The 14,114-nt window shown below is 49.2% G+C and overlaps 1 protein-coding gene across 1 annotated transcript; it reads left to right on the forward strand.

Moving 5' to 3' along the window:
- Positions 1-9,688: 9,688 nt before the first annotated feature.
- Positions 9,689-13,895, forward strand: tent5aa (terminal nucleotidyltransferase 5Aa). Its single transcript, XM_058745884.1, has 2 exons — positions 9,689-11,050; positions 11,981-13,895. Exons 1-2 carry the CDS (start codon positions 10,661-10,663, stop codon positions 12,758-12,760), a joined length of 1,170 nt encoding a protein of 389 aa, XP_058601867.1. The 5' UTR covers positions 9,689-10,660; the 3' UTR covers positions 12,761-13,895.
- The last annotated feature ends 219 nt before the right edge of the window (positions 13,896-14,114 follow it).

Genomic DNA, 14,114 nt, shown 5'->3' on the forward strand with positions numbered 1-14,114 from the left:
ACGACCACGTCTCTGCCTAATAAAAAGCTTGCAGATGGATCCGCCGTCTCATGTCTCGTCAGCTCCGTTACAGAATACTCGGCCCTACAAGGATCCAGCGGCTTTTCATGCGGACATTGGCCAGGTATGGACCCTGTCGACCAGCTACTAGGTCTACGGCAAGGAGATCGATCAATTGAGGACTATGTGCAGCAATTCTGTGAGTTAATATATAAAGTTCCTCTATATGATAAAACTTTGTTTATAGATCTATTCCGTTTTGGACTCAATGAACCAGTTAAATCACGGTTACCCGGAGCGGAAGTTAATGTCCGATTGAGAGACTTTGTGGACTATGCTTTACTGTGTTCTAACTCTCTGTTTACTGTGGGTGTCGCGGAAGAAGAACGCGACACCGCGTCTATGACGGTAACGGCGGACGCACCAGAGCCCGTTCACAAAATGGCGGCCACAACAACACCCCGTCATGTCATTGCTGCCATTCATGAACCCGACCAAGTCACAGTTGATGTCAGAGAGTCAAGTCACAGTTGGTCGTCATCAACCGACTCGCGTCTCAACTGATCTCCTAGAATCTTGCCCTGTCTCAGCTGATCGCCCAGAGTCACAGCAGCACGCCTCAGCTGCTCGCCCAGAGTCACAGCAGCACGCCTCAGCTGCTCGCCCAGAGTCACAGCAGCACGCCTCAGCTGCTCGCCCAGAGTCACAGCAGCACGCCTCAGCTGCTCGCCCAGAGTCACAGCAGCACGCCTCAGCTGCTCGCCCAGAGTCACAGCAGCACGCCTCAGCTGCTCGCCCAGAGTCACAGCAGCACGCCTCAGCTGCTCGCCCAGAGTCACAGCAGCACGCCTCAGCTGCTCGCCCAGAGTCACAGCAGCACGCCTCAGCTGCTCGCCCAGAGTCACAGCAGCACGCCTCAGCTGCTCGCCCAGAGTCACAGCAGCACGCCTCAGCTGCTCGCCCAGAGTCACAGCAGCACGCCACGCTGCTCGCCCAGAGTCACAGCAGCACGCCCGCTGCTCGCCCAGAGTCACAGCAGCGTCTCCGCTGCTCGCCCAGAGTCACAGCAGCACGCTGCGTCTCCGCTGCTCGCCCAGAGTCACAGCAGCACGCGTCTCCGCTGCTCGCCCAGAGTCACAGCAGCACGTCTCCGCTGCTCGCCCAGAGTCACAGCAGCAGCAGCGTCTCCGCTGCTCGCCCAGAGTCACAGCAGCACGTCTCCGCTGCTCGCCCAGAGTCACAGCAGCACGCGTCTCCGCTGCTCGCCCAGAGTCACAGCAGCACGCGTCTCCGCTGCTCGCCCAGAGTCACAGCAGCACGCGTCTCCGCTGCTCGCCCAGAGTCACAGCAGCACGCGTCTCCGCTGCTCGCCCAGAGTCACAGCAGCACGCAGCGTCTCCGCTGCTCGCCCAGAGTCACAGCAGCACGCTGCCTCCGCTGCTCGCCCAGAGTCACAGCAGCACGCGTCTCCGCTGCTCGCCCAGAGTCACAGCAGCAGCGTCTCGCTGCTCGCCCAGAGTCACAGCAGCACGCGTCTCCGCTGCTCGCCCAGAGTCACAGCAGCACGCGTCTCCGCTGCTCGCCCAGAGTCACAGCAGCACGTCTCCGCTGCTCGCCCAGAGTCACAGCAGCACGCGTCTCCGCTGCTCGCCCAGAGTCACAGCAGCACGCTCTCCGCTGCTCGCCCAGAGTCACAGCAGCAGCGTCTCCGCTGCTCGCCCAGAGTCACAGCAGCACGTCTCCGCTGCTCGCCCAGAGTCACAGCAGCAGCGTCTCCGCTGCTCGCCCAGAGTCACAGCAGCAGCGTCTCCGCTGCTCGCCCAGAGTCACAGCAGCACGCGTCTCCGCTGCTCGCCCAGAGTCACAGCAGCAGCGTCTCCGCTGCTCGCCCAGAGTCACAGCAGCAGCGTCTCCGCTGCTCGCCCAGAGTCACAGCACGCGTCTCCGCTGCTCGCCCAGAGTCACAGCAAGCAGCGTCTCCGCTGCTCGCCCAGAGTCACAGCAGCACGCGTCTCCGCTGCTCGCCCAGAGTCACAGCAGCACGCGTCTCCGCTGCTCGCCCAGAGTCACAGCAGCACGCTGCGTCTCCGCTGCTCGCCAGAGTCACAGCAGCAGCGTCTCCGCTGCTCGCCCAGAGTCACAGCAGCACGCGTCTCCGCTGCTCGCCCAGAGTCACAGCAGCAGCGTCTCCGCTGCTCGCCCAGAGTCACAACAGCAGCGTCTCCGCTGCTCGCCCAGAGTCACAGCAGCACGCGCTCCGCTGCTCGCCAGAGTCACAGCAGCACGCGTCTCCGCTGCTCGCCCAGAGTCACAGCAGCACGCTGCCTCCGCTGCTCGCCCAGAGTCACAGCAGCAGCGTCTCCGCTGCTCGCCCAGAGTCACAGCAGCAGCGTCTCCGCTGCTCGCCCAGAGTCACAGCAGCACGCGTCTCCGCTGCTCGCCCAGAGTCACAGCAGCACGCTCTCCGCTGCTCGCCCAGAGTCACAGCAGCACGCGTCCGCTGCTCGCCCAGAGTCACAGCAGCACGCGCCTCCGCTGCTCGCCCAGAGTCACAGCAGCACGCGTCTCCGCTGCTCGCCCAGAGTCACAGCAGCACGCTCTCCGCTGCTCGCCCAGAGTCACAGCAGCACGCAGCGTCTCCGCTGCTGCTCGCCCAGAGTCACAGCAGCACGTCTCCGCTGCTCGCCCAGAGTCACAGCAGCACGCGTCTCGCTGCTCGCCCAGAGTCACAGCAGCACGCGTCTCCGCTGCTCGCCCAGAGTCACAGCAGCACGCGTCTCCGCTGCTCGCCCAGAGTCACAGCAGCACGCGTCTCCGCTGCTCGCCCAGAGTCACAGCAGCACGCGTCTCCGCTGCTCGCCCAGAGTCACAGCAGCACGCGTCTCCGCTGCTCGCCCAGAGTCACAGCAGCACGCGTCTCCGCTGCTCGCCCAGAGTCACAGCAGCACGCTCCGCTGCTCGCCCAGAGTCACAGCAGCACGCTGCCTCCGCTGCTCGCCCAGAGTCACAGCAGCACGTCTCCGCTGCTCGCCCAGAGTCACAGCAGCACGCGTCTCCGCTGCTCGCCCAGAGTCACAGCAGCACGCGTCTCCGCTGCTCGCCCAGAGTCACAGCAGCACGCGTCTCCGCTGCTCGCCCAGAGTCACAGCAGCACGCGTCTCCGCTGCTCGCCCAGAGTCACAGCAGCACGCCTCCGCTGCTCGCCCAGAGTCACAGCAGCACGCGTCTCCGCTGCTCGCCCAGAGTCACAGCAGCACGTCTCCGCTGCTCGCCCAGAGTCACAGCAGCACGCTCCGCTGCTCGCCCAGAGTCACAGCAGCACGCGCCTCCGCTGCTCGCCCAGAGTCACAGCAGCACGCCACGCTGCTCGCCCAGAGTCACAGCAGCACGCGCGTCTCCGCTGCTCGCCCAGAGTCACAGCAGCACGCGTCTCCGCTGCTCGCCCAGAGTCACAGCAGCACGTCTCCGCTGCTCGCCCAGAGTCACACAGCAGCACGCGTCTCCGCTGCTCGCCCAGAGTCACAGCAGCAGCGTCTCCGCTGCTCGCCCAGAGTCACAGCAGCACGCAGCGTCTCCGCTGCTCGCCCAGAGTCACAGCAGCAGCGTCTCCGCTGCTCGCCCAGAGTCACAGCAGCGTCTCCGCTGCTCGCCCAGAGTCACAGCACGCAGCGTCTCCGCTGCTCGCCCAGAGTCACAGCACGCGTCTCCGCTGCTCGCCCAGAGTCACAGCAGCACGCGTCTCCGCTGCTCGCCCAGAGTCACAGCAGCACGCGTCTCGCTGCTCGCCCAGAGTCACAGCAGCACGCGCCTCCGCTGCTCGCCCAGAGTCACAGCAGCACGCTGCCTCCGCTGCTCGCCCAGAGTCACAGCAGCACGCTGCCTCCGCTGCTCGCCCAGAGTCACAGCAGCACGCCTCCGCTGCTCGCCCAGAGTCACAGCAGCACGCCGCCTCCGCTGCTCGCCCAGAGTCACAGCACGCGTCTCCGCTGCTCGCCCAGAGTCACAGCAGCACGCGTCTCCGCTGCTCGCCCAGAGTCACAGCAGCACGCGCCTCCGCTGCTCGCCCAGAGTCACAGCAGCACGCTGCCTCCGCTGCTCGCCCAGAGTCACAGCAGCACGCCTCCGCTGCTCGCCCAGAGTCACAGCAGCACGCTGCCTCCGCTGCTCGCCCAGAGTCACAGCAGCAGCAGCGTCTCCGCTGCTCGCCCAGAGTCACAGCAGCACGTCTCCGCTGCTCGCCCAGAGTCACAGCAGCACGCTGCCTCCGCTGCTCGCCCAGAGTCACAGCAGCACGCGTCTCGCTGCTCGCCCAGAGTCACAGCAGCACGCCGCCTCCGCTGCTCGCCCAGAGTCACAGCAGCACGCGCCTCCGCTGCTCGCCCAGAGTCACAGCAGCACGCTGCGTCTCCGCTGCTCGCCCAGAGTCACAGCAGCACGCGTCTCCGCTGCTCGCCCAGAGTCACAGCAGCACGCTCTCCGCTGCTCGCCCAGAGTCACAGCAGCACGCCTCCGCTGCTCGCCCAGAGTCACAGCAGCACGCTGCCTCCGCTGCTCGCCCAGAGTCACAGCAGCACGCCTCCGCTGCTCGCCCAGAGTCACAGCAGCACGCCGCCTCCGCTGCTCGCCCAGAGTCACAGCAGCACGCCGTCTCCGCTGCTCGCCCAGAGTCACAGCAGCACGCCTCCGCTGCTCGCCCAGAGTCACAGCAGCACGCGCCTCCGCTGCTCGCCCAGAGTCACAGCAGCACGCCACAGCTGCTCACGCCTCCGCTGCTCGCCCAGAGTCACAGCAGCTGTCACGAATCTGGTCCGCACTTCCGTTCATTCACCACTAGAGGTCACCCGCTCACCACATGGATTTTCACACCCCACATCACATGGACTTCATTTCCCATCATCCAACACTGATCACAGCTGTCACCAATCACACGCACACCTGATCCCACGCACACACTGATCACACTCCCTACTTAAGCCATGGACTTTCTCTCCCTCGTCGCCGAGTATTGTTTGCGGTTACCCCTTGTTAATGTCTTAGTCTTGCCTGTTCTCCCGTGTTTGTGGCTAGCCTGTGTTCCCTGGATTAACCCTTGCCTTGCCGATTGGATATTGTTTGCACCCCTACTGGACTCTCGCCCGTTTGACCTGGATTATCTCTCTGCCTAGCCCCTCTGGATACTGTTTGCCGATCGTCGACCTTCGCTTGTCTTAGGATTGCTCTTTGTCTTGTCCCTGCCATACCTGTTTGCCATTGTTTGACCCTGCCTGTACGACCACGTCTCTGCCTAATAAAAAGCTTGCAGATGGATCCGCACGTCTCATGTCTCGTCAGCTCCGTTACATTATTAATGATCAGTTTATCATTTCTAAATTATTACGTTATTTAGAAACCAGTTATTTAGGAGTTGTCAGTGGTTCATAAGATCATTTAGAAAGTACAAATAAATGATTAATAAACTATTTAAATGAACATTTATAAATCGTATTATTTAGGCACATGATAATAGTTGCTCAGTGTGTTAATAAATGCTTTATTTATTAACCTTTCTTTAAAGCATTTCCAAAGCAGATTTAAAGGCTCATTTAGCGTGCAGTTATTATAAAGTGTTACCAAATCGCATAGAGTGACCAAATATAAATACAACAGACATGTTTATTTCTTTCTAATTCGGTTTCTGCAGAGCTCATGCAAAAGTGTGGGTTTCTGAAGAAAAGAGAAGTTAAATTTAACTTGATTGTAAACAGTATTCTCTGTAACTGATGATGGCTGGTGAAGATTTTAATGATGCATATACAGACCGTTTGAACATTTGACCCTTTAAAAATAAACGTCCGTACAAAGGTTCCCTCGTGGGACATAAAAGTGCATGCATGAACACCTCCACACATTGTTGCCTCATGTGCGCAGCATGTTATTTCTTCAAACAAACATAATCAATGGCCAGCCGTGTCAATAGCAGCTGATAGCTGACAGCCCATGGTGTTTATTTCATAGAGAGAGAGTGAACATGCCATACACGAGAGTTCAGCAGCAAACACATTTGCACACTTAGTTTGATTTGTGAATGTGTCAGCTGTAATCTCAGCATCTTTTTGTTTATTAGGATGCGGGTGTTTCTCAGTGGCATGACTCAGAGACGTGGCCTGTCACTGTAAATGAGCTGTTTACTGCCGGAGAGCCGCAGCTCTCGTCTGGACACTTCAGACTTCTGGCCCGGTCTCTTTTGAGTCACTTATTGAAAACTGCAGCTCACTTTCAGATGTGCTTATGCCTCTATTTCTGAGCGGGCTATAGTGATTGGGACCATGTGAGGGATTTTTGAAAATATAACAAATTAAGGCCTAAAGTGATCTTAAATCATAGCAGAAAGCGTTAAGTTCATGGAGATGTATTTACTTGAGACGCACATTTAACATATGAAGTCTTAATTTCTGAGAAACTGAACAACATTAAGTGAGTTTATGCTTAAAACGCGAACAAAAAATGGCAACGAGGAATTATTTTTTTCTACTTTGAATTAAGTTGATTTTTCTGACCCCATTGGACGATATTTGTTTTGTTTTAACGATAGCTTTACTTCACTTGAAGTTTACTTCATTTTGATCAGCTGCTCATAAAACAAGACTTCTTATTTTATGTAATTTCCTTGTCAAGTAAATGCATCTTGATTTCAGACATTTAGACATTTGCTCTGGAAAACAAGACAAACATACTGATGAAGAACACTACTTTTTTGCAGTGTGATCAAAAGGTAAAGTAAAACATATTTTAAATATTAAAAATGAACTGAGATCTGTTGAAAGTTATATTTTCACGAGACATTTACATTTAAAGGAGCATATTTGCATATCATTTTCAATGTAATTTCTTTTCTTGGTCTTAAAAAGGTCTTACTAAGTCTAAAACCAGGAGAAACCCATAAGATCATGGAATACTAAATACTGATATATGAATATGACACTCACTCAGTACCATGGTATTGATACATCACTGGAACTACCAGGACTTTTCTTTCCTTACTAAAGCATTCTGAAATATCATTCTTGTTTTTGTTTATTTAAGGACTCATCCATTCCTCCAAATGAACACAGAGTTGTTCAGTTCTTTTTGCCAATAGTAAGCTGAAAGGATGATATTTGTAGGCCAAAACCCGCAAACGAGTTGCATTTCAGCACTTCTGCTTCCAACGTCCCAAAGTCAATGTTTTTTTTTTAAAATTGGTTTTTAGTTTAAATGCCTGAAATAAGGTCTGTGTTGAACACAATCTCAGGATATTTTTTACATTTATTGTAGCAGTAATAATAATAATAGCTTAATGGTGCTGATGTTGAAGTCATGTGACCGTGCTGTAGTTTGTTTATAGCCTTTGTTTAGCTTTTTCATTAAAGCTTCATTAAAGTTCATCATGATGAACAAAACGTGTAAGAATCATAAACTCTTGCTGGTCACAAAGCTTATTTTTTGCAATAATCCAAAAGCCAATGGAAAAATGCTAATGTGTTTTGTCTAGTGAACCAGGCTGATATAAACTTACAGGTTGGCCTATAAATATTATGTCATCACTGCAGTGCTTTATAAAAGCCAATCAAATTTTAGTGTGTGGCCCACAATGTTTAATTCAGCTGTTCAGTTGTTTCTGAACTCCAAGTCAAAACTTGGCACACATGGATGTCCTGAGGACTCCTGACAAATTGTTTGTGATGGGGGCGCTGTAATATAAGAAAAAGAACTGCAACTGGAAATTAATGCTTTCTTTCAGATGTATCATTGTGGTCGGTTTCTCCACTTTTCCTGATGATTTTTCCTCAGTGGAGATCATGCCAAGCGAATAAACTGAAGCACAGAATCAAACTCTTCCATTTCCAGTAATCTGACAATGTAGGAGACTGTGTTTGGCGATTATCATGAAAACCAGATGTTTGTAAGTAAGAAACAGCTTAAAACACTTCAGCTTTAGCGTCTGAGGGTGTGAATGAATACAAATATGAATATGGGTCAGTGGTCAGTTATAGGTTATGCATTATTGCATTCATCTCTTCTGCTATAGGTCTATGTGGTCTTGCTCATAGGGTTTAGCCTGTGTTAACCTAAATGGGATCAAACAGATTTAAAGGGCTGGGTGAGTGCAGTGACGCAGGGCTTTGTGTCCGCTGAGGAATCCTGAGTGACAGCTGCCCCACTCTGACATGAGCAGAAGACTCACCTCTGCCTGGCTTCAGTCTAACACAGACGGCCCTCAGTCATTTAAGGTTATGAAGTTTGGACATGGCACTTGGTGGCATTTTTAAAAATGAATGCTCAGTAAACATTACAGTGACACGCTTTTAAAAAATAATGGTTCTTTATTAGCATTGATGCTTCTACGAAGAACCTTTAACATTCATGGAACCCTTCCATTCCACAAAAGGTTCTTTATAGTGGAAAAAGGGTCTTTATATGATCTTTTAAGAACTGTTCGCTGAAAGGGTTTTTGGCGTCACTGCAAAAAACATCCTTTTGGGAGCTTTATTTTTAGGAGTGTAGATCAAAGTGAAACTGACTCTCGAAAGTCTAATTGTGCTAACTAATGGAAGTAGAGGTGTCTACAGATGTGCAACAAACCAGATGGAGTCATTTGTTGTTCAAGGTGCTTTTCCATCACGTCCCTAGAGGGCAATAAAAGACACCAAACTTCCTGACACTCACCCTTCATTTACATCTATCTATCTATCTATCTATCTATCTATCTATCTATCTATCTATCTATCTATCTATCTATCTATCTATCTATCTATCTATCTATCTATCTATCTATCTATCTATCTATCTATCTATCTATCTATCTATCTATCTGTCTATCTATCTATCTATCTATCTATCTATCTATCTTATCTGTCTGTCTGTCTGTCTGTCTGTCTGTCTGTCTATCATCTATCTATCTATCTATCTATCTATCTATCTATCTATCTATCTATCTATCTATCTATCTATCTATCTATCTATCTATCTATCTGTCTATCTATCTATCTATCTATCTGTCTATCTATCTATCTATCTATCTATCTATCTATCTATCTGTCTATCGTCTATCTATCTATCTTATCTGTCTGTCTGTCTGTCTGTCTGTTTATCTATCTATCTATCTATCTATCTATCTATCTATCTATCTATCTATCATCTGTCTATCTATCTATCTATCTATCTATCTGTCTGTCTGTCTATCTGTCTGTCTGTCTGTCTGTCTGTCTGTCTGTCTGTCTGTCTGTCTGTCTGTCTGTCTGTCTGTCTGTCTGTCTGTCTGTCTGTCTGTCTATCTATCTGTCTGTCTGTCTGTCTGTCTATCATCTACCACCTTGTAAAAAACCCCCAACTCTTTCTCCTTATTTATTCCTTCCCTTGCTAGCTTGTACTTATTTAAACAACGCCTGAGACTTGGTGTTACAAGCACTTCGTTTGTCGGATTGCCTCTTCAAGATGAATTGCTTTATGTATTCCCCAATTGTAAGTCGCTTTGGATAAAAGCATCTGCAAAATGACTAAATGTAAATGTTGTAAAAAATCTTGTGTTGAATGTGCATTTGTAATTTATTTCTAATCTTAAAAGTATGTTTAAAAAAAACTGTGCTTGCAGATAGTGTAATATTAACGAAAAAGCCATTTAAGAGCACTTAAAGAGGGACAAATTCATGTTTCTTAAGTGCACTTTTAAAAAGTACACTGTAATAATGTCAAATTAAAAGTTCTACTCTAAAGTACATTTTAAATCATTGTTTTAATGTTTTTTAATGATTTTGTCTACTTTGAAGAAGTACTTATTTTGATGTGTTGACTAACTTACTAACTATAAGCACGTGTAAAGTACTCGATTACAAATTTAACTGTGGTGAGTTTTTCAGTATTACATTTAAATATATTTTAGATAGGCTATATTGCAACTTTATTATAAATGTGCGTCCTTGTTACACCTTACATGTAGGGTACTTACTATTTTAATAACAATAAATAAAGCATAAATGCATGCAAGTAATACTAAGCCAAACCCTAATCCTAACCCATATAGTAATTACATTTATGCATTTAGCAGACGCTTTTATCCAAAGCGACTTACATTGCATTCAAGTTACAGTTTCTACATTTTATCAGCTCTTGCTTTCCCTGGGAATCGAACCCATGATCTTGACGTTGCTAGCGCCATGCTCTACTATTTGAGCTACAGGAAAGCCTAGTAATTACATGTAGTTAATTAATATTACTCAGTATGTATTATTACACTGTAACAAGGACGCCGTAAAGTGTAAGTTATCTGAGTGTAAGGTATCTTCATGTATCTGTGTGCTAAGTGACTAAATGTGAGTTTGAGCGCACAGCTGTGGAGAGATGAGTCGTGTGTTTTCATTGGGTTGCTGGTGTGTGTGTGTGTGTGTGTGTGCGTGCGTGTGTGTGGTGAGGCGATAGGCGTGACTTGAGGCGCACAGAAAGCTCCAGCGCTGCCAGACTGTTGTCATTCTCCACTCTCCACTCTCCAGCACTGCGTGCGCGGATGACCCTCTCCACAGCAGCACCCAGAAGAAGGACAGACCTCCGCAGCGTCTCGCGTCAAGCGCATTATGCGTCTCCTCAGCTCTCCTCCTAACATCTCCAGGCAGTAGATCGCTCCTCGACTCCTCCAGCAGACGCGACCATGGCTGAAGAGGACAGCACGAACTTCAGCGTGTTGAGCTGGGAGCAGGTCCAGCGGCTGGACCTCATCCTGACCGAGAGCATCCCGATCCACGGCCGAGGAAACTTCCCCACGCTGCAGATGAAGCCGCGGCGGATCGTGACGGCGGTGCGGAGCCGCATGCGGGAGCAGCGCATCCATGTGCGGGATGTGCGTCTGAACGGATCCGCCGCCAGCCACGTCCTGCATGAGGACAGCGGGCTCGGCTATAAGGACCTGGACCTCATCTTCTGCGTGGACCTGAAGGGAGAGACGGAGTTTCAGATCGTCAAGAACATAGTGCTGGACTGTCTGCTGGACTTCTTACCTGATGGGGTCAATAAAGAGAAAATCACACCGCTGACCTTGAAGGTGAGTGCTCAGATACATGAGGGCAGTGGACTTTACAAGTTCAAATTTACTTATTTGTAAAAGGGAAAGTTTATATTTTAGGTGTTTTACCTGGTCGCCATTTCTTTAATCACATTTACAGTTTATTTGCACAGTTCTGCAAATTGTTTTTAAAAGTAGCCTACAAATATCCAAAATCTCATAAGAACTCAATGCAAAATGTTTTTTTTATTTTTTATTATTGTTATTTTTGTGTACAGAATCTGGTTATGTTCTTCTTGTACAGTTATGAATAAAGAATCGCTGCAACACTAGCATGTGTTATAAAAATTTATATTTATTTTATATTTCTGCAAAGTAGTTTTGCCATCAAAATAGTCAAAATAATTTGCATCTTTTGGGCGATAATTTTACATCTAATTGTAAAATTTAATATTTCATGCTCATTTCACAACTAATGGTTTGTATTCCTGCAAACAGTGCAGTAAACAGTGACTCTAGTTTAGCTTTGAGGGGCCGCCATTTATTATTATTTATCAGTAGACCTTTGAAAAACCTCAAACTGAATCTTTAACAATAATTCATAAGAAAGTGGTGTTTAAGATTCTTAAACTTCAGTGTCACACTGAAGGACACTGCTGTCACTGCTTGATTTCATATTGCATTGTGATTTTCCATTCAGTACGTTATTTAAGATCATCTGCATGGATCCCTGTAGTCTCCAGTGACATTCAGTAGAAATGCAATTAGAGTAGTTTACTGATAGGCTGGTGAAATGTTGGTTTTCTGTCAGTAAGAGGATTGCGCTAAAGCAGGTTAAAGCCGATCGAGCGTTCTCAGCCTCTTAGATCTCCTGCGACAGGTAATGAGAACTGATATGGCAAACGGATGTGCGTTTGAACGTATCTTAATGCATGAAACGCTGAAACAATTCCTTGTGTTATTTTGCAGGAAGCATATGTGCAGAAGATGGTGAAAGTGTGCAATGATTCGGACCGCTGGAGTCTCATCTCTCTCTCCAACAACCGGGGCAAAAACGTGGAGCTCAAGTTCGTGGACTCCTTGCGCCGGCAGTTTGAGTTTAGTGTCGATTCTTTCCAGATTAAGCTCGACTCTCTGCTGCTTTTCTACGAGTGCTCAGAGAACCCCATGGCCAAAACGTTTCACCCCACCATCATCGGTGAGAGCGTGTATGGAGACTTCGCCACGGCGCTGGACCACTTGCGCAACAAGGTGATCTGCACGAGGAACCCCGAGGAGATCCGAGGAGGCGGCCTCCTGAAGTACTGCCATCTTCTGGTCAGGGGTTTCCGAGCCGCCTCCGAGTCGGAGATGAAGTCTCTCCAGCGCTACATGTGCTCCCGCTTCTTCATCGACTTCTCGGACATCAGCGAACAGCAGCGCAAGCTGGAGTCTTACCTCCAGAACCACTTTGTGGGCTTGGAGGACCGCAAGTACGATTATCTGACGACGCTGCACGGGGTAGTGAACGAGAGCACGGTGTGTCTGATGGGACACGAGCGGCGGCAGACCCTTGGACTGATCGCCATGCTGGCGGTGCGCGTGTTGGCCGAGCAGAACGTCATACCCAACGTGGCCAACGTCACTTGCTATTACCAGCCTGCCCCTTATGTTGCAGATGGTAACTTTAGCAATTATTACATTGCCCAAGTCCAGCCAGTCTTTACCTGCCATCAGCAAACCTACTCCACATGGCTGCCGTGCAACTGAACGCCAAAAAGATGAGCTGAATCATTGCGTCTTTGAATTTGTTTTGCAATTGACCCTGAGTGTTACCGTCCACTTCCCCAATGTGCATCGATGCTTGAGTGAAATGAATGGGGTTTGTCTGTTATCTCAAATGAGTTTGGAGGGCAACTTCTGCTCTGCCTTGCCTAATTCTCGGCCGATCTTGAGGTTTTACACTTGCTAACAGTTCTCAAGTGCGTTTCTGACTGGTTGACACGTTGAGTCCCAGTCGTTAGATGCATGAGAAGGGAAGTGCGAGGTTTTGGAAAGCTGCAGTTGCACCCTTTAGTCCAAATGGAAACCGATGTATTGATAAGAACCTTTTACAAAGATTCTCTGAATGAGGAGAAGAAGTCAAAAACCAACAATTACAGTTTGTACAAACCAAAGATTTTAAGATTGTATTTTTATACTACCCAGACTATCAAATGATGTGATAGTGCTGTCTATATTTGTACATGTGAATGCATTCAAAGTGCCTAACGTCAATGCAGTATGCTGAGGTGAGCAAAGCAACCTCAAAATCGCGAAACACGACAAAGAGACTAAAAGCTTGTGAATGTACATGATGTGTCCTGATTTACAAAACAAGCGTAAGTGTCATATTTGTTTGCGGTTCAGTCTCTGTCTATTAATTGAACTCTTAATTTATTGTTTCTGGGCAGTGTCCACAGCTTTGAAAAGCCATCTTTTAGTTCAGTCGACATTTGCTTTACAGCAAACCGTGGTGAGAGTTGAAAGCACATGCAGCCCGAAAACAAAGAAAACGCTTGTTTTGTGGGCGAGAGCGAAGTTTGTTTCCGGAATTTCTAGATGAAAGGTGTTTGCAGAAGCACCTCTGATAGTGGGACGCTGTTTGCTGTAACATCCAAGCAGGGAATTCGACAGCTCCTGCTGAAGTAAAACCCACTGTGTTCCTGCTCTCCGGTCACAGCTGCTCCGCCGGCTTATCCTGACCCCGCGTTCACCCCCTGTTAACAGAGTGTTAACCTGCTCTTGATTAATAGAGCTGTGGAAGGAAGCAGGCGGGGCCATGGCATATATGTTTAGACTTGACAAAGAAACTTGAGAGGAGAGGGAAGAGGAAAGCGAGAGTTTGAGGGAAAGCGAGACGCAGACGAGAGCGAGGGAGGGAGGGAGGGCTGGAGAGATGGGTGCAGCTGGTGAAGGGGTATATCTCCTTCAACAAATGTCTTTTAATCAATACAGCTTCTTTCATTACTATGGGCAATTTGGCTGAACAGACTCGAGGATTTAATAGGACTGAGAAGCACAGATCAGTTTGCTTCACTGGAATGCAAACTTTGCAGTCGAGTTTCCAATATTCCTCATTTCA

This window comes from Onychostoma macrolepis, chromosome 16 (genome assembly GCF_012432095.1).
Source record: "Onychostoma macrolepis isolate SWU-2019 chromosome 16, ASM1243209v1, whole genome shotgun sequence".
NCBI lineage: Eukaryota > Metazoa > Chordata > Actinopteri > Cypriniformes > Cyprinidae > Onychostoma > Onychostoma macrolepis.